Source organism: Cololabis saira, chromosome 8 (genome assembly GCF_033807715.1).
Source record: "Cololabis saira isolate AMF1-May2022 chromosome 8, fColSai1.1, whole genome shotgun sequence".
NCBI lineage: Eukaryota > Metazoa > Chordata > Actinopteri > Beloniformes > Belonidae > Cololabis > Cololabis saira.
This window is the reverse complement of record NC_084594.1, coordinates 29,549,155-29,568,963: the sequence shown is the minus strand read 5'-3', so window position 1 is coordinate 29,568,963 and position 19,809 is coordinate 29,549,155. Positions and strand designations below refer to the sequence as shown.

The window sequence follows — 19,809 nt, the reverse complement described above, 5'->3', positions numbered from 1 at the left end:
ATGACAATGGAGACATCATATTCTTATGTAAATACCAACAATATCAAGCTGGTCTGAAACAGGAAGAAGCGTGTTCAGATATAAGATTGAAGCGTCAGTTAGCTCTGCTTGTTGTGTTGTCCTCCAGCTCTGCCCTGTCCACGCTGTGTGCATGTGGGGGGGATGAGACAGTTTTGAACGTGCTGAAAGCAGGGCCTTGTTGCCCTGCGAGGAAGTCTGACCAATCTTCTCCGCCACACCTTGACTCACTTACATACCTACTCCATACACACATTCACTGATACTCAAAGTATAAGTTTTGTTGGAAAAAATCTACATCTTGTGATGGCTTCTTGTGAAGCAAGGACAGGTAAGTCAGCACAGCCGGGAGAGCGTGCTCAGGCACGTCCTTCTTGTGTAATAACGGTAAAATCTCGAACGAAATATCATTAACTTCTACACTATTAGCAGTTATGTCTGTGAACCGCCTTAAGAGAGAGAAGTCTGCGTGAAATAAAAAAAAAAAGTGACATAATAATTACAACAGATGGACTGTGGATTGTCTTGAAAAAAAAGAAAGAAAACAAAAATAAAATCTAATAAAAGAAGCACATAAACCTTCAAACATTTTTGTGGCAGCTTCCCATGGCAACAAGCCACTTAAATCTCTGCACACTACCCTAACTGTTAACCACACCTACACTAATTACCCCATAAGACCTGTACTCTGATCTAAAGTCAGCACTGTTGTTTTCAGTCAGTGAAACTTGAGGGAACTTGAATCATATCTGGCTGATTCTGCATGAGTCATTCAGGCACATAACAGCCCTGAACCCAGTCTACGTCCTCCCGCTCCCACCCCATGCCAGTAAGTCCTTCTTATGAAGACAAAAAGGGTCATGGATTCCTTCCCAAATTCACTGGAGCCACAATTCCTGAAAAGTTGGGCTGAACTGGTCTCGACCCCTCAGAAGATCCAAAAGCAACCTCTCACCTGAATGCACAACTGCTGCATCTGTCACTGATAATGTATTCTGATCTATGGCTGAATCCACTGGCTTGCATGACTTTCAAAGAGAGAAATTATGGCATACATACGGCTGCACTGTGTCCACACATGCTGATGAACCCAGGGGCCTGGTGAGTCACAGAGAACTGCATGCAAGATGCTTGAAGCAGGTCCTGTCTACCACAAACGCACCATATTCTGCCGTTTGTGCTTCTTCCAAAATACATAAACACACCTACACACACACACACACACATATCCAGTACATACACACAGGAACTCTAATAACTACCCATTGCTGCGCGTTTGTGTATGTTCTTTTCGACTTGTATCTTACCTTCACAAGGACAGGGCTTTGGGTTTGGACAACTGTTTTCTGTCTCTGTATTTGGAGCTGTCTGTGAACTTGGAGTTGGTAGTCCAGAGTCTCTATCATCAGGTGGCTCGGGGGAGATAGCAGCATCATTCCTCTCCTCATCCATGGGCGTAGGCCTGGCTTATCTTGAGGGAGGTGAATACGCCTGAAGCAACGAGAGGAAATCCACGCATGGGCCACATGAAAGATTTACCACCGACATTTTGTTTGAGGCACATGACATTTGATGAAATTGGTACTGTTGTTACTGTTGGCACTGAAACAGACTGGCAATAAGAATATTGCGCCTGCAGCTTTATGAAAGAGAAAGTATACCATCTTTCAGTTCTGTTGTTGGCCAGATGACGACAACACACAATGTTGTGTCATTCATCAACTCATAAGACAAAAAACAGACACAGCGTGTGAGGGGAAGAAACGTTCACCCTCCCTTGCTTACTTCCACAGGAATTAGGAGCATTAGTTGCGGTCAGGTGCTGCTGATCAAATGCACGTGATTAATCTGTCATCAGCAACTGAGATCTAATCTATGAAAGCAATTTGTGCAACACTTTGGTTCTTTGATATTAAATGTGCAACAAAAATAAACTTCCCTCTGACTTTGAAAAGCATTATCTTTGGAAGCTTGTTTGTGTGAAATATTATGTGTGATAACACAATGCGTGGGAGGAAAGACATCAGCGAGGATCTCATAAAAGTAGTTGTTGCCAACCTGCCAAACATCAATCTGAAAACCTTTCCACACAAATTGGAGTACAGCATTCAACAGTGACAAACGATTATTCATGTGAGGAAAAAAATAAAAGCAAGATAGTTGTAATTATTCCCAGGAGAGGCCATCCAGGTAAGTTCAGCCATTGCAATGTTCAAAAAATAAAAAAAAATAAAGATTAATAATAAAAAATAAAATCCAAGCGATCAGACTCATTAACAGGTTAACTATACAGGTATAAAACAGCACAACTAGAACAAAAACTGAACTTGTACGGCTTATTTGTAGGGGTTGCAAAGAAGAAGTCCTCTTTTCTCTGAACAAACCACAAGACTTCTGTGAATGTAAGTACAGATGTTAAACCATCATGCACAAAAAAAGAAGAAAAAAAACAACAACAAAAAACCCCCACAGTGATGGAGAGGTGATGATGAGGCGTTTTGTTGTTTGTGACCACAGGACACATTGCAGGTCACTGAGTCACTCGTAACAAATAAAGCATTGCTGAAATAGGGTCATATTACAAGATAATTATGGTTATCAGACCAGCAAATCTCTATCAGAAATTGTGAAAAGGAACAAATCAATGTACTGCAATGGGCCAGTGAAACTCCAGACCTCAATCTGACTGAAAGTTGTTAAGTTGGAACATTGAAACTCCTTTGTAAACTTCAATGAAGTGAATCAAAGCTGTACAGAAGTCGTCTCAGGTTCCTCATGAAAAAGACATAATCATTCTGTAAGATTATATTTCTGTTACTAAAAGCTATTGAATCATAGAGTGTGATTAGTTTTTTTTACACATTGTTTCTACATTCCGACTAATAAATATGGTACCTGTTTTTGTCCATTTGAGGTTTTATTGACCTAATTTTTGGAACTGGAATGTGCCGACAATCTTGATGCTCAAAGGATGTACTTTCCTTTGGACATGACTGTATATTCCTTGAACAAACTTTCCTATGCACACGAAGACTAATAGAAAATCTGCCCTGTAAGTATTTTTGCATTGTCACGTTTGTACAATATTCACAGGAAGGGATTGTGTAAAATCTCTAAAACGAGCTGACAAACTGCTTTTGTGAAATTGCTGACAGATTTGAAATATAATATTCTTCCTTTACGGAGGAAGTCTGAACATCTGTAAATTGTTATTGATAAAGGTCATTTCATTCACTTCATGATATACAGTATACAGTATACATGTGGAGATACAGTTACAAAAAGGTGTAGGCTATTGTAAATTTAAAAAAAAAATGCTGATAATAATAATGTAATAATAATATGACCTGTTGTGTTGGTCACATGCTTCTTATTTTATTTTACTTATTCTTCTTTTAGAGCTGGACCTGAACTGACGCTAGAGGCACCATCATTCTTAAAGTTTATCTGTACCAACCCTTCCCCTCACCCCCCTTGTCTTTTTTTTTGTGTTATTGTAATGTTTCTTTTTTTTTGATTATGTGAAATGTGGTGTTGTTAACCTTTTTTTTATTTATTTATTGTCCCTGTCTTCTATAAATAATAATAATAATAAAAAAAAATGCTGGCTTGTATCTTGTACTTGAATATTTGTGTCAATGTCACAGTACACCGAACGATTAGTGGACTTTTATGTAAATACTAACATTTGAAACTATGTATTTGTACTTGTGAGGGTAGGATTAAGGCTGATTTATGGTTCCGCGTTACACCAACGCAGAGCCTAGTAGGGGTAGGGCACGCGTCGATTTAACGCGGAACCATGAATCAGGCTTTACCCGTCCAGCTTCTCCCTCACGTGTGAGGCTGGCTCTGCGCGCTCCCGCTGCCAAACAGCTCAGCTGGGCAGCTGCTCGCTCGCTCCCGCGGCCGCTCGCTCTGCACTCGCTGCACTTCCAAACTGTTGACAACCCACAGCGAAGTTTAGAGAAAATACTTCACAAGACCGTGTTTACTGTGCCCACGTTGGCTTGACAAACTTGAAATTATACGTCCTTAAGAAACCCGAATGCGACCCATTTCTAAACTTCTAAAGCGGTTGAAAGTTTTAAAGGAGTTTCGGGGGAAGAAAAAGAAGTCACGGCACTTCACACTCACGAGCGTGTTACAAGTCCAGTTCATCCAGCATTAAAGTCATTACTTTTTTTTATGATTGACACACGAAATGAAAATGATATGTAGAATAAGAGGCGTTTTTGTCTTTAGTCTGCCTTTATTGCACGTCTGCGTTCCTCTTATTTATAACGAGTCCCTGCATGTTCGGGCCGACCTCAGCTTCAACTCGACTCCCTTTTTCAACTTGAATCTATTTTACAGAATATGTTTTATCCACAAAAAAAAAAAAATAATTAAAAGAAAAATAAACAGAACTGCAAGCAAAGTCTTACCTTCTCTCTGGCTGGAACTGCGAGCAGCCGAGATTTGGACTATTTCATCTCATATCACCTAAGGTGGACCTCAAGCCCTATTAAGATGGCTTTAGACCTGTTTCTCCCCACGCTCGATTCCTTCACACGAACACTAAATCTGTCTTTTGTCTCATGCAGGTGACAGAAGCTGCAGATTCAGAGCATTTTCTCCGGCGGAGACAGTCCTCTCTCCGCCTCCAAAGCAGTCTCGCCCCGTCCTCCAGCGGACCAGATGTTGGGAAGTTTGCAGGCAGCTCGCTGAAATGTCTTTGTCCGCGCTGCAGGTTTCCCCACCTTCTGCAGCGCTTCTTCTGCCAAAGTCCAAAATACACAGCCTTGCCAAACGTGTTTAAATTTTTCAAAATGGGGCCTGTATATATGCCTTATGGGTTATGGTTTGCTTCTCCCCTCAGTCCCATTCTACTTGTCTGAAACTTACAGTATGTGCTGCTTCTATTGGACAGGAAACTACAGTTAGCAGTGATTGTTCTTCCTCCGGGCTATACAGTTGTTGGGCTGAGCTCTACTGTCATATAATTGCCCCTTTAACCCGAACCAGACATAGCACTAATACAGGCGAGCTTTCATCAGGGATTAAGTTGTCAGAAAGCATCAATTTTGTCACCAATGATTAACACTTTTATTTACAATTTGGATTCTATATCCTCCCAAAAAAAAAGACACTATATAACTGCAATGAGTTTATTGTTTGCATCAATTATTCTAGTTGGACGCTTGTTTTGACTAAGTAGTGATTTTTTCTCACACAAAAAAACTTCCTGTGCTTCCTGTCGTGAATCAATTATATTTTATTTGTTTCTATCTGTATTTAAGAGAAAACCTGGACACATGAATGCTGAATGTTATTTTCTGTGGTTATAAAAAGTAACAAATATCTTTTCTTCATTCTTTAGTGCGTTCTGTGTGATAATGAAGTGACACGAGACCAAATCTTTGCTCTATTGTGTGTCACTGTTTTTAGTTCCTTGCTGTTGTGACTCACTGTGGGAAGTGTTTTCACTCATCTGGTGCACGTGAGGCATTTAAAGACCAAATTAGGTCTTTTTTCAGTCAGTGATTCATCCTCATTATGGTAGTTGTGTGCTAAAGAGTGATTACAAGAACCCATTCAATGCACAGTCCTTTATTATGTGCCATTGACATCTCCTGGCTACAGCTTTATTTTAAGCTGTTACACAGAGATCTTTGGAAAATAACTCCAAATGGAATCATCAACACTCCCCATCATCGTAAGCATCACATCAAGGGCAAATCTCAACATTTAATTAGCAAATGTTAGGATGGAATAATCTTACAGATAGACTCATAAATGACATCTGTGAATACGTTCATAAATGCAACAAGGATATGCTGAAACATCTGTGAAGAATGATATACCGAATTTCAGTAATCAATTTGCTTACTTAAAAGGTGAGGCAGTAAGTCATCTTTTTTTTTTGCTATCAACCTCCCTGCTTCACATTATAGAGCCTCTATATGATCTACTTATCTCCATTCACGACTCACACTGAACTTCATCATTTACACCACTTGACAGTGAACTGGCTTTAATGTATATGACTTACATTATATTTAAATGATTGAAAATGGTTAGTTCATTTCAGGAACTTAATAGTAATACCCTATTTGACTGCCTTATTCCTTGTTTTAATGAGAGTTTTATGAGGAGGTCACCTGAGGTCACTCTGGCACGAGTCAGTCATGCAGATGAATATGGCACTGCCCCTCCACATTCCTGTCTGCATTCCTCACCTCCAACGGTGATAATCAGCTTCCAACTATAAAAGATGCTGCTTATGATGTACATGCAGAAATATTTTCCAAAATCCATTTTGTGCATTTTTGTGCATTTATGAACCACAATCAATGTTTAAAACTGCCTTCTAAGCATTTAAGGGGACTTTAAAAAAAAAAAAAAGATGATACAAGATACACTTATTGTAATTATATTTTCCCGCAACAAAAGCACATGTTGAAATGATACTCATAAGAAAATAAGTAACTGTAACCCTTACAACATACATAATGCTCGAACATGAAATCGTGCAAGTATGCATTAAAGTAGAAGAAGGGGGCTTTTTCATGTGAAATATCAGCTCCAATTTAATTTGATGCAATATTTGTTAAAAAAAACTGACATTGGACTCCATTATTTTTTTGTTGTCTCTTTCTGCACCTGCGTATCACTTTACAGGACTGTGTCAACAACCAAACTAGCTCACAGAACTACAGTGGTCATCGTGGCACAGGAGGCTGAGAAAGTCTAAAATGCAGTAATGGAGGGGAAAACAAGCGTGATTGAGCAAGAGACCAAACAAGAGTCTTGGACGATGTCATAAAAGCGACTTGACCTCGGTTTTACCTCAGCTGGAGGACAATCTTAGGTAAAAGTTGCAAAAGTTTCTCTGTGCTACTTTAAAATCCTGCCATGAATCTGATCATTAAAATTATAAAAAATATACCCTGTGTCCAGTGTTGAAGTCTGTGTGATAATGCGTTACAGGTAAAAAACTGTTTAACAGCATTGTTGCGCGTGCTCTGATGGACATGCGGCACGTCCCCGCGGGGAGAAGTTTAAACAGGTGTTGCACAGGGTGATGGAGGTGCAGTAAGAAGTAAGATGCTTTCTGAAAGCTTTCACGTAAGTACAGATCACTTCCAGGGCTGACCGACTTGTGTTGGCAATTCTCTCTCCAGCTTTTATGGCCCTCTGTAGTGCCATTGTGTCAGCAGCAGAGCTGTTACGGTACCAAATCAAGTCTCATGAGTCAGCTACACGTTCGATGGAGCAGTAAAAGGACCCCAGAAACTGTTTCGACTGACTTTTCAGAAAGCCGAGTCACTGTTGTGCTTTTTATAACCACACAGCGTGTGCTCAATGTCCATGTCGGATCGTATCATATGTGTGCGCCAGGAGATTTGGCCGTACAGAGTCTCACCACTTTTATCCTGAAATCTGTAGTGAGTTCTTTAGTTTTTATGATGTGAAGTGCCAAGCTGTTTTCAGCACAGATCTCAGCACGGTCCACAGCCTGGACCAGGGAAGCACTTAACCTTTTTCTCAATAGACTCAAAATGATTCATCTTTTTCTTTCTACGTGCTCTTTGTGCCTCAACTGGTCATAGAACATTACTGTCATGACTAACTTTTGCCGTAAGTGTATTAATGCAACAGCGGGGGAGGGAGAGTGGACAATGAACTCTTCATGCTGATGAGCACAAACTGTCATGAGACCCCACATTTTTCATTTAAGTCTTCAGTTTAGTAGTCTTGTAATCAAAGCTATACCTATGTTTTGAATAGACTTTGATTGTTATAGATGTTTGATGTAGTTTGTGGCCAATAAGACTATATTCAGCAATAAACTACTCTTCGTGAGGTTCCTGTGGCATTCAGCTTCCAACCTCAGATTTGCAATAGCATGTAGAAGAGAATTAAGTCAGATTCTAAGTTTTACTACTAATTATAAAGGGTTAAAAAACAAACAAACAAACAAATCAGCTTTGGAGTGTTTGGCAGGTAAATATATTAGTATAATTAACAAGGGCTGAAAAGCTGTGGAAAGTAAAAACAACAGTGGTGACAGAAGTAAATGGATTACTAAGAGATTTGTGCCTCCCAGCTGACTATAATCCTTAAAAAAACAGTCCATATGTGTCGTAGCTAACACAAGCGGCACGTTGCATGATATTGGTTAACTGTAGCGTTGATTGTCATGAATGCAACGCTACCTGCTTCCTCCGAAGAAAGTACATTTTTGTCTTTCGATCACATGGAGACATTTAAACCCATTGCAAGATTGAGCAATTTCTCATTCTTGGATTGTGCTTGGTTGTGTTTGGACCTCCATATCTGTCCAGTCAGGCAATAAAAGGGTCATAAAGTCCGTTTTGACAGATTTAGAAAATGGATCACCTACAAGTTTTCTTTTTCTCCTTTCAGTGATTCGGTACAGATTTAACTGCAACAATCTGATTGTAAGAAAACTCCTCCACCCATACAAAAAACCTTCAGCTTTCAAAATATTTTCCTTTTCCACAGTTTGTGTCACTTTAGGAAAAGAAATCAAATCTCGGGCTAAAACAAATACGTTTTTCAGGTTGTATTTGCTCGGGCTGTCATAACGAGTCAAGGTCTATCTGAACGGTATGAAAGTATTTAAGGCAATCATTTGAAGATCTTTTCTTTGTACTGTTTTGGTTATATTTGGACAATATTTTCTAAAATCTGAAGTACAGTTTGAAATTGGTATGAAAAATAATTCAGTATTTTATATCTCAGCAGTCATTGTCATTGTGAATCTTGTGACAATGTACTGTGCATGACCTAAAGTAGCTCAGTTGATATTTATGACGCCAGTGAGTTGCATTTGTAGCTAAGCAGCAGCTACATCTAAATACCCATGAAGGGGAGTTATGGTTTCTGTTTAAAGCAAACCAAATTGTCCAACAGCAATCTTCTTGTCATACCTGATTTTGTTTGACTAAAGCCTCTGAGGCCTCAGAGGCTTTTCAGTCCTCAAATAGTCATCAGAAAAAGAGCAGGTTGCTGGAGGGCTGAGAGGTGCACACTCCCCTTCTTGAAAGATGTCTGACCAAAATACATGTTGTGGATGGAATACACACACACACACACACACACACACACACACACACACACACACACACACACACACACACACACACACACACACACACACACATGTGTTGAGGTGTGCTCCCAGGGAAGTAAGTGTTGATCTCTGAGTGTTGTTTTAAACTTTTCATTCTTTTATGTTTTTGAACTCCGTGTTGACTGGTAGAGAGGGAGAACGAGAGAGTGAGAATGTTAAAGAGAGAAAGAAACGGGAGGGTGAAATATGGTTCCAATCACTCACAAAGATGCTTTTGTTCTGTGGCTGGGGCCCGCTCTCTCTCTCTGTCTCTCCGTCTCTCATTCTCTATCTCTCCTTCTCTCTACCTCTTTCTGCCACACATGGAGTCCTAGAGCTTCATCCAGTTTCTCATCAGACCCGATGCCTCTCCCTGTCCCTGGAGAAAAAAAATAAAACATAGGCTTACCTGTGGGAAACTAAAATCAGGATGCTGGTTATTTATGGATTAAAATGACATTCAAACTGCGTGCAATTTGTACATCCCTTTACATTGGTAAACTCCTTACTGTGGTCTTGCATCCAGGGCCAGCCCTAGAATTTGGTGGCCCTAAAAAAGTTGTTTTTTTGTGGCCTCAAAAACACTCCAAGCGCAAACACCAACTCACACACTCAACTTTCATTAGGAAAGGGTTTTGTGGAATATGTTCATGTGTTAAATAAGTTGGGATGCTTTTGATCACGTGGCTTCTCATTCCTAAAACACAGAAAATATGTCCTGTTGTTGTAGAAAAGAGCATACTCGATTACAGATGGATCCAATTATGGATCTGTTTCAAGCAGAACTAACAGCTCACTGTAATTTTTATTAGTGGCAGTGAGAGCACTTCCAAACACCCATTGCAAATTAAACTCAAGATATTGGGACTAAGTTGAGTAGCCCAAGTTAATCCCTTATCAGTGGGGTTGCTGGAACAAAGAGAATATTTCAATATGCATGAATGTCTCTGATGAGAATAAAAGTGGATTAAAGTCATGCATCATGGCTGGTGCCTCGATTGCAAGTATGCGTTTTCAGTATTGTGAAGTTACTTCAGTATGTCAGGTCCAGGTTAAACAACATTATGCATAATAAATAAAGAAATAAAAAGAAGTCAGCAGTAGGCTATGTAAAAACTTAAAAATAGGATTATTATATCTTATCGCTATCGTTTTAATGTTTACAATACCAGGATTTGGAATACCGTGAAATGAAGAGGTAAAGCCAATCTCAACAAAGTGCAAGGTTTCATCATTGAATTGCAAACACTATGAATGCTATCAGTTCCTTTGACAGATGTGAGAAAAATGTTTCACAATTCCCCGAAACAAGTTTATCTGATCGCTGTTCTTGATAAGTATAAATCATATTATTAACATTTATTGTATGAAACAATACATAATACATTAATGTGACTGATGTGATATATATCACTGTATTTTGAGTTCAAATAGATTCCTTTGTTTTTTTTCATCCTAAGATTAATGTTGCTGGTATTATTACCATTAAAATGGCAAATTTACAACCTAGAAGGTTAAAAACAAGCAGCTCTAGCTCCAGGTAGAAATAAACTTACAGCCTCAGAAATGGTTTTGGTCTCTACAGCTAGATTTCATATCCATGACAACTGTATGGAGGGATGGGGGATACATTTGATGTACCTCATCAGTTAGAAGAACATAAAATCACATTTGTGCATAATTGCTTTTGCACTTTGACAGTTGCATTGCAGTCTGCGCAGCATGCTGTCATCTCTCCGGCGACTTGGGACTGTCGGTGAACTTTACTTCTGAGGTGCAAATTAACCAAGCGTGATAATTGTCATTCTCATTTCTGCTTCGACATATCGTCTCAGTAGTGTAGGGATCGCCCTCGGAGCAAGAGGCTCCCCAGATGGGGCCGCTCTCTGGTAAGCTACCAGCGGGGCCCCATCTCGTGCATGTTATCGCTGGCCGTGCACTGTAACCAGCTCTAGGTCAACAGAGCAGGGCCCTAGGGCGAAGGTGGCGAGAGGCTTGCAGCTCCAGCTGCAAGGGGGTCTGTGTCAGTGTTGGCTGGCTCCGTTTTGAAATCCAGACTACGGAGTGTAATTCACTTGCAAATCAGAGGGACAATCATATGCTGCCACTGAAACAACATTTAAAACATTGTAATAGTTGCAGTCACAATGAATGTAATATCATGACAGTTAGTATCATAGGATAGCACGAGTTAAGATAATCTAAGTTAAAATAGATTAACCAGACCTAAACTCCTACAAGGATGGTGACAATGCAGACCTCCCACAATTAGACTTCAAAACCACACTTCAGCAAAGCTATGGGGGACGTCACAGACAGCGTGTGCCGTTCTTATCATACGATCTGCTTGAAACCAAACAGAGAGTAAGTCAAATCATATCATTGCTGAATTATATTTACTGTAAAGGGGGGCAAAGTTAAGAAGAGATCCATGTGGATGTATGCAACAGCAGCAGGAGGGACACAACGGCTGTGTTGTTTTCAGTGAGTCAGTATTGGGCTAGCAGGATGACCTGCTGCTTCAGCCGCAGACATAAGGGAGAGGAAAGGGATGGTGTGAGGCAACTAGAGAGAGACAGGGAGATGTGAGCATGACTCTCAGTGAATTCACTTTGTGACTCATAAGGTCTGCCTGGACCTCAGTGCTCTCCATGCTGTTGGGACTCGCAACCCTTCACACCCACGTGCACGCCCAATAGCGCAAACATACATATTGATTCAGCATTGCAAGTACATGCATGTGGATGGACAAGCAGATTAATTAGTGTAAAAATCAACCAACAGAGGAGCAAACCTTCAGTCCATGCTCACATGCACACACCTCGTGCTTATTCTGTCCAGATGAGTGTTAAAAAATAAGTTCAGCCTCAGTTTTGCGCCAAACCCTACTTCGCCAAGCCAAGAATAACCCCTTTGTGCGTTGCTCTGCACTTTGGCTCACCTTGTACGAGTATATTGTTCTAAGTTTCTGCTCAGCATTCATAATGCATGTGTGACAGTGAGTGTGTCTCTAACAGGCTTAGAGAACGGGGGCTCTCCCAGAACCAAATGTCACAGGAATTTAAGTGTCAAGAGTAAAACTTCCTCCCAGTGGACTAACTGAGAAGTTCTCTAAAAGCACAAGATTAAACAAAGTTTCAACTTTCCAAAAGCCATTCAACCACTTTTCATGTTCTTCCCTGTGGCAACGCATCCACAGTGCAGAGCTGAGGTTTGAAGATGAGCTGTAGGGCATGTGGCACACCTGTGGGGGAGACAGACGCAGGTAGTGGGAGAAGGAAAAGAGAGCGTGTGAGTAATTTAACAGGTAGGTCACAGAAGATTCTTTAAATGTTTTATTTTTTTTCTACTGCATACACCTGTATTCCCATCATTGCCCTCACCACAAGTGACACAAACAGCCCACTTTGTGTTTGTTCAGTGCTCTCTGGCCCACCCTGTTGGTCAGACCATGTCAGTGGAGTCCGGTCCTGTTTGTGGCTGGTCCTGTGTTTGTGAGATGCAGCTTTTATTGTCTGGTTTGTTTACTCCTCCTGGTGGCCACTCTCTGCATGACAACACCCGCTGACCTCTGAAGGCCTGCAGGAGTGATGCGGGACAAACGTCCAAAGTGCTGAAGTTCCCAGCTGTATTAGCTCTTATCTGATCAAAAGTGTTCTGAAATAACCACTAATCTAGTTAGCTGTTTTGATAAATCCTTTATCAATTATGTTTTTGTTTGTTTTTTAATATAAAGAGCTCAGGAACAAGTGCTCAAGTGCACGACTGGACACAAGCTCACCACTGCTTTTCAAATAAAAGCCTCCTCGGTGTATAAATAACCTAATAAAGGACATACTTTCTTTGCATTACAGGTTCAAAAATGCAGTGTGAAAACCACCAGGACAGCAATTGTTCACTTGTCCAAAAATAATACCTTTCCATCATTACTAGCAGCTGTTGTTATTGTTTTTCTTTGACAGTCAGGATGTCAACATTCATGTAGGAGGAAGTTTGTTCAGGGTCGCTGAAACTTCATTTAATACCAGAGATATTCAGTGAGTATAACACTGTGTGTATGTTTTTCTTAGCTTGTATTTGTGTGTAATACAGTGTCATCTTCCTGATGTACAAAGAGTGTCATTGAGTTTATAATGCAATTCGAAGAAATAGGTGAATATGAAATTTAATTAGCTTTACTGTGCATGTGTAAGACTTATTGCAACTGGATAAGAGTCAAGGACACAGGACATAGGACAGTGTAATAAGTATTTTATTGCATTTTATAATGCCATTGTCAATAATTAGTACAGATTACATGCAACTAGACCTACTGTACAGTTTTTTTTTATTGTCTGCATGGACAGACACAAGAAGATTCAGGTTACAAATACACAGATATATGTGTGTTTTTATACAGCATGAAGGAAAGGGCAGTGACTGGCATTACATGGCTACCCCGAGGGTGAAGGGTCAGAGGCCTGGGCTCCACTGTCTGTCCAAAGTCGCCACCCAGTGCCTGTTCCCACCTCTTCCTCAGGTCACACTTTCAAAAATCAAGACACATAACAAAAATCAAGGGATAAAGAGAGGTAAACAGGTAACCCAAACTAAAAATCAATAAAGAGAGTCACTGTTGAAAATGTACACACATTCCTAAGGTTTAACCAGAGGAGAACCGAAGTGGTAGTTCCATCGAATTCTGGCTGTCTATTTGATAATACCGTCAGGCAATGCTTCGCTTTGAGAGTCCCTTCCCCCCCTCGTGACACCTCAGAACTGTCCAATCACACCTCAGGATTTGATTCCACTGCGTCCTTTGAGTCAGTCACCAGCCAATGGGCTTCAGGGTGCTCCTGCAACACTGCTATGTGGATGCACGAAGGATAATCAGTAAATGTGATCGGTGAAGTTGATGGAAAATTTTGGAAGTAGCTTGGTTTTTTGGTTGGTTAAGGTTGTGGCATTGGTTTGGTTACAGTTTGGTTACAGTTCAGGAGTTTGGACTTAGCAATGTTGGCTCTCAGAGCCTTTGGTAAATCAGAGAACGAGCTGCATCTCTGAGACCTTGTCTCCTATTTTGGTATTGAGACTATGAAGAGGAAGAGTTATCAAAAATGCAGCAGCGTCAGTCTTTGATCTTCCTCTGGGGGATGTGAGATGAGGTTTGTGGCGAGACGCCACCTGCCAGGCGATTGACTCAGTGACGGCCCCTTTAGCACCTGCAGATGATTGACAGCTCTGTGGGTCAGAGTTCTTTACAGGAATGACGGCGGGGTCAGGGGTCAAAGGGAGGGGTCACAGGGAGCAGGGACACATATCGGCACCTGAAATGACCAACAGCAATACTTTTCTAGAGCTCCACATTTTTAAAGCATGAGAGGGGCTACATATTCTTACATTTTTTTCCTCGTTCTCTTTTTCTTTTCAAAGGTTTTGGTCCTGTCTTTGAGGAAAAGTCCTTCTGAGGTATCAATACATAATGAAGAATCTTTTTACTTTGTTTTCCATTTGTTGTTTTTCTTTCCTTAAAAATGCATAAATGCAGTACAGAGACAAAAAAAGTATCAAAATAGACCTAGCTAAGATAAATATACAAACAGGTGTTACCTAAACCATTGATCTAACTTTAATTATTTTCTTTTTTTTTTGATAGTACACTTTAAAAAAAAAAAAAAAAAAAAAGCGTCCCAGACGTTTCATGAAGAACTGAAAAATGGAAACAAACAAAGAAACAAGAAAAAAATAAAAACAAAATAATAAAAACAACAGCTACTAAACCAAGATACCTGCAGCATGTGATATGATAAATACATATACTCAGCATGAGCAGTACAGTATAGGAGTCTGAACTGAAAGCTTTACAGGAGTTAACAGGTGCAGAAAAAAGAAACCCCGACAGAGAAAGGAAAACGGAAGGACAACATGAGAGAGAAAGCCCTGGAGAGATAAGCCAAGCAGTAATATACAAGAATACATCATGCTATGCCAAGCTGAAGAAACAACAGAAGTGTTACATGGTGACCTGTGAACAATCTACATCTTTATAAAACAGCTCTGTTTACAGGTGTACCTTAAAGCACGAGTCAGAAATCATTTATGTTCTGGCTGCAGCAGTTCCTCTTGGTTTGGATCTTATAGTAGTTGTAGTGACTAGTTTTATCAAGCATGTCTGTCCTCTCAGCGTCCCTGCGAGTGTTTTGGTGAAGGGGGTGATGCTGTGTTGAGGGTCTTTGGATAACTGGATGGTCAGAGCCTCTGCTTGGAGGAAAATATAGCCCTGCTGTGTTGTGGCACTGATACATTCGCCCAATCATGAACTTTGACAACCAGCTCAACGCAACAACAGACAGCTATTAAGGACCAGCTTCGGGAAAGCGAAAACCTGATCGCGACTTTTGCACACAAACAGCTGAGAGACAGTTCACGGAGATCAGTGCTAATTAGGTGGCCGGTCTCACACAGCTAATAGAAAACGTCTTCTCTTAAAAAGGTATTTTGGGCACTTCACAACACATTCTGAGACGCTGAGAGTGCTTTAGGTGTGGTTCAAGGAGAGGTAGTCATTTTAAATTATTTGGAAAGTGAAATGTCTCTATGTTTTTGGGCTCGAGCAGATGTGTAAGGGAGTCCAGATTTGTTTGATTTCGTTGGTCATAGAGTGAGTGTAACAAGAAAATTTTGGCATTCGTTATTAACAATGAGGAAGAGTTGGAAAAAATATCTAAGAAAGTTCAGTCTCCCACTGGCTATGTGTTGAACAGTTTGGAAAAGGAGGTAGTGTTATTTTTGGTTTTTATCTTGTTTCAACATGTTTGTCTCTCACTTTTGTACTTTAGTACTCTGTAAGACAACCAGTTTTTAAAGTGACAGGAAAACAGTCCTGTTTGAACACAAAGTTTTTGGAAATATTCTTTCATTAAATAAGAAAAGAAAAATATCCGAAGTGCAAGAGACAGTTTGACAAAAACATGAACCCAAACTCGATTTGCATGATGTCCCTTGGTTGTTCTCCTCTTACATCGTAATATTTTCACTGTTTTCAGGATTTCCCTCTATATTGTGTAATTAACAGATGTTTGAAATATGACAACTTCCTGTCCAAAGATGTGACTTTGTTTAAGCCAATTACAGTACACGCTCTGTTCTCGTGAACAGCACATAGAGTTCAAGATGGCATTTCTGTTCATTTTTCTCCCCTCTAGATTTAAGAATGCCAAGCGTCTATTACTAAAAACCTCAGAAAAAGTACCTTGTAATGCCAGGTGTTCGAAGAGAGACAAAATATAAGTTTTGCCCTTCAGTTTATTGGCATCTCCAGATGGTAGATTCATAAAATGTATTTTAAATGCCTTAAATGTTCAGCATTTTTAGAGTGTAGTGGGGCCAGTCCCAGAGGTGTGTTTCCAACACAGTTGAGTCTGGTTCCAGGAGAGACATGGTTTCACCTTTAAGTGCTTTTCTTTTTTCTGTTCTCTGTCTTTTGTTTTTCAGAGGAACTGTGCGAGGTTCATTAATGCTAGTTTTTTTTTTTTTTTGGCCTTTACACCTAATTTGAGTCGTTCATATCCTTCTCCCAATTTCTAGTTTGCTTTACGTCCTTTGGTTTTTGGAATGGTCGATACTGTAAATCATTTCCAACATAATAGTTACAAGAATACAATTATAAGAATTCAAACTCCTGGTTTGTTGTCTTTTGGCCAGTCAAGTAGGATATTTAAAAAAATAAAAATAAAATAAAAGAAGAAAAAAAGAAACACAAAAGGCAAAATAAACTACAGGGTTTTTGGTTTTTCTACATATTTCTTTGGTTACCTGTAACAAAAATAAAATGGGAATAAGCAGATAATAGATTAAAATAAATGTTAAATTTGGTATGGCACTGTAGAGAAAAGTAATGCTTTGATGCTCACAGAGGAAAACAAGGAAACAAATCTCACATGCTCTTCCTTTAACACAAACTCACACAGTGAATTGAACATAGCTTCTACACAGTAACCATTATAATCATAGAGATTTGAACAGAAGCTGAGCAGAGTTGCCACATTTGGTGTCCCACAGAAAGAATTCCCCCTTTACTCCTTTTTAGGGATTTGGACACAGTTCTGGGCAGAACCTTTGTGGGATGAGGTATTCTCTGACTGCAGTAATAATATATATCTCTATATATATACTTTTAAAGCATTACAGATATTTCTCAACTAAATACACAACCAAAACAAAAAATGAGAGTAAGAGAGAAAAGAAAAACGATTCAGCTGTTAAATAATCTGTCTGGATAATGGTAACTTTAAGTGCTATTTCCAATTGTGATGCCTGCTACAGTTGGGACAGAGAGGGAGAGAGGCGGGAGTAGGGCTCAGATAAGTTGGGGCAATACTGCGCTTTTTGTCATGGTTTTTTTTTCTATTTTTTTTTTTTTTTTGGCCAACACTTATGTGGAATGGTGTTAACAACCAAAGTATACAAACAACTCACAATACAAATACAAAAAAAAAGAAAAAAAATAAGAAACAGCATCCTTAGAAAAGGTACGTCAAAAAGCAGAACTCCACCTTTGAAATATTGATCCTCGAAAATAAACAGGGGAGAAAAAAAAAGGAAATGACAAAAGCTACCACACATTTTTTTCTTGTTATATTCCATAATCATCAACAGTTTTCTTTTTTAGTCACAATGTTTCTGTAGATGCTTCCTCACTGCTTCCCCTCTTTTCTTCTTTTTCTCCCGAGTGTTCATTCCTCCGTGTGGAGACGGAGGAAAGAAGAGGGACAGCACCAACTCATCCTAGTCCTGCAGTCTTCTGGGGGATTACTGTGGTATGTAAGTTGGGTAAGAAAATGTCTTCTTTTATACTACTTAAAAGCAAATGCATTTGAAAAGATGTCCCTCGGTCCCTCGTGAAGCTGCTGGCAGAGGTTGTGGGCAGGTAGCGGGGCTACGCCACCTCTGTTTGGGTCAGTCTTGCCGTGTGCAGACGCCTGCAGAAGCCTGCTCTGCACAAGTTTTGGAGGTAATCTTTGCAGCACTCTTCCTTCCACTTCGTTTTGAAGCCCATCAGTTTCTCTTAATCAAATCAAAGAAAATAAAAAAGCAACTGACTGATTCAACGAGGGGAAGAAAGGGAGACATCCTACCCCTGGTGCCTGCTCCAAATCTATATACACATGATCCTGTGTGCATCTGTTCGTTTCTCAGCTGGGATAAGATGGCAGAGAGGATGGTGTGTGCGAGGTGGTGGGATGATGAGGACAGAGTGCGCGTCCACACCTCTTGAGGCGTCTATAAAGTGGGTGACTTTTCCAGGGAGAGCAACGAGACATGATTTGGCAGGTCAGTGAGTATTTTGTGTGTGCACACGTTTCGTGTGAGTGTGTATGCATTAAGTGGTGTTACACCTCTGAGCCAAGTGTCGTGAAAGCAACACACGGCAGTAAAGCAGTGCTCCACAGTTTTGTTTTTGCGTCTGAAAGTAACAAAATTTATCAAACCCTGTTTTAAGTTTCTCAAAGCAGTCCTCGGTTGCTTTGATTTTCTTTAAAACAAACGAAAAGCTATTTCTTTTTTTTCTCTCTTCTCTCTCTTCTCTTGAATGTACTGTTGCGATCATTCCCTCTTCACGCCGGTGTGAGGGCTCGGGGGTTAATCTGTGTCAGTTCTGTCCCTCGGGCCTGCTGCGGATCGGTCCTACTCCAGCTCCTCGGTGGGAAGATCCTCTTCCAGGTCGCGTTCGTCGCTCGGCAATGGCAGACTGTGTGTGACGCCGGCCAGGAGGGATACTGGTCGGCTGTCCTCTTCCACCTCGGTGGGCTCCTCCTTCACATGCACCGGGTGGCTGCTGGAGAACAGAGCAGTCAGTGAGGTGATGGCCAGCCTTTTTGGGCTAATATATTTCAATTCTTAGTATGTATGCATGTATTGGTAGCAATAGTTTGCATTTCATTATTTATCTCAAGTTTAGCTAAAGTTGTGGCTCCCGAAACCCCAAATGACTCTTTTATTTTTTTTTTTGTCAATTTGTGTTTATTAGATTTAAATTTTTTTTTTACAACTGCACATTTTTACCAGATCACAAAAATTATCTGTATATTCACCGTGCAACAAACAAACAAATAAAAATAAAAAGTAGAAAAACAAACATAAACTTGTGGGTTAGCACATTAATAATCTATCCAAAAAAAAGAAAAGAGGAAGAAAAAAAAAAGAGGCCCGCATCCTTATGCTTTCTGTAGATAAAATGTCCACTTTTGCCATCTCTTCTCAAATAGCCCTTCCTTCAAACTCAGGATATGGGTCAGTCTTTCCATCGTCCATATTTCTTTAATAATATCCAGCCACTGTTTAAAAGTAGGCGATTCAGGTTTATACCAAGCTCTAGTGATGGTTTTCCTAGCAGCTGTACGGAGAGTCTTAACCAACCATTGATCCTCTGCCTGCACTAAATGACTATTTTACATTTAAAATTTGCAAAAGTAATAGAAAACCGTTGAGCACTTGTTTTAATTTGCCTCGTGTAGTCAAAACTGAAAGAAAAAAAGAGCCCAAACCCAATTTTTTTGTCATCTGAACTCTCAAACTAAACTAAACTGAGCTTTAGGCTCCGTAAGGAGAACAATTTTACAAGACCCTGATGATTCAGTTAACTTAATAAACAAACCCATGTAGATGGGGATGAAGTGAGTACACAAGCG

At 40.1% G+C, this 19,809-nt stretch overlaps 2 protein-coding genes across 9 annotated transcripts in view; both read right to left on the bottom strand.

Annotated features, from left to right (window-relative positions):
• Nucleotides 1-4,953, bottom strand: part of mdfi (MyoD family inhibitor) — a 29,026-nt gene extending 24,073 nt beyond the window's left edge. For both annotated transcript variants that reach the window (XM_061727653.1, XM_061727654.1), the window contains exons 1-2: nucleotides 4,446-4,953; nucleotides 1,326-1,509 (exon numbers count right to left, since the gene is read on the bottom strand). In XM_061727653.1, the coding sequence (XP_061583637.1) occupies nucleotides 1,326-1,470 (145 nt within the window). In that variant the 5' untranslated portion in view covers nucleotides 1,471-1,509; nucleotides 4,446-4,953. The remainder of the gene's footprint in view (nucleotides 1-1,325; nucleotides 1,510-4,445) is intronic.
• Nucleotides 4,954-13,375: 8,422 nt separating this feature from the next.
• foxp4 (forkhead box P4) overlaps nucleotides 13,376-19,809 on the bottom strand; it is a 94,468-nt gene continuing 88,034 nt past the window's right edge. For 6 of the 7 annotated variants that reach the window (XM_061727645.1, XM_061727646.1, XM_061727647.1 and 3 more), the window contains one exon: nucleotides 13,376-18,956. In XM_061727645.1, the coding sequence (XP_061583629.1) occupies nucleotides 18,806-18,956 (151 nt within the window). In that variant the 3' untranslated portion in view covers nucleotides 13,376-18,805. The remainder of the gene's footprint in view (nucleotides 18,957-19,809) is intronic. The other variant, XM_061727649.1, reaches the window with a different exon arrangement.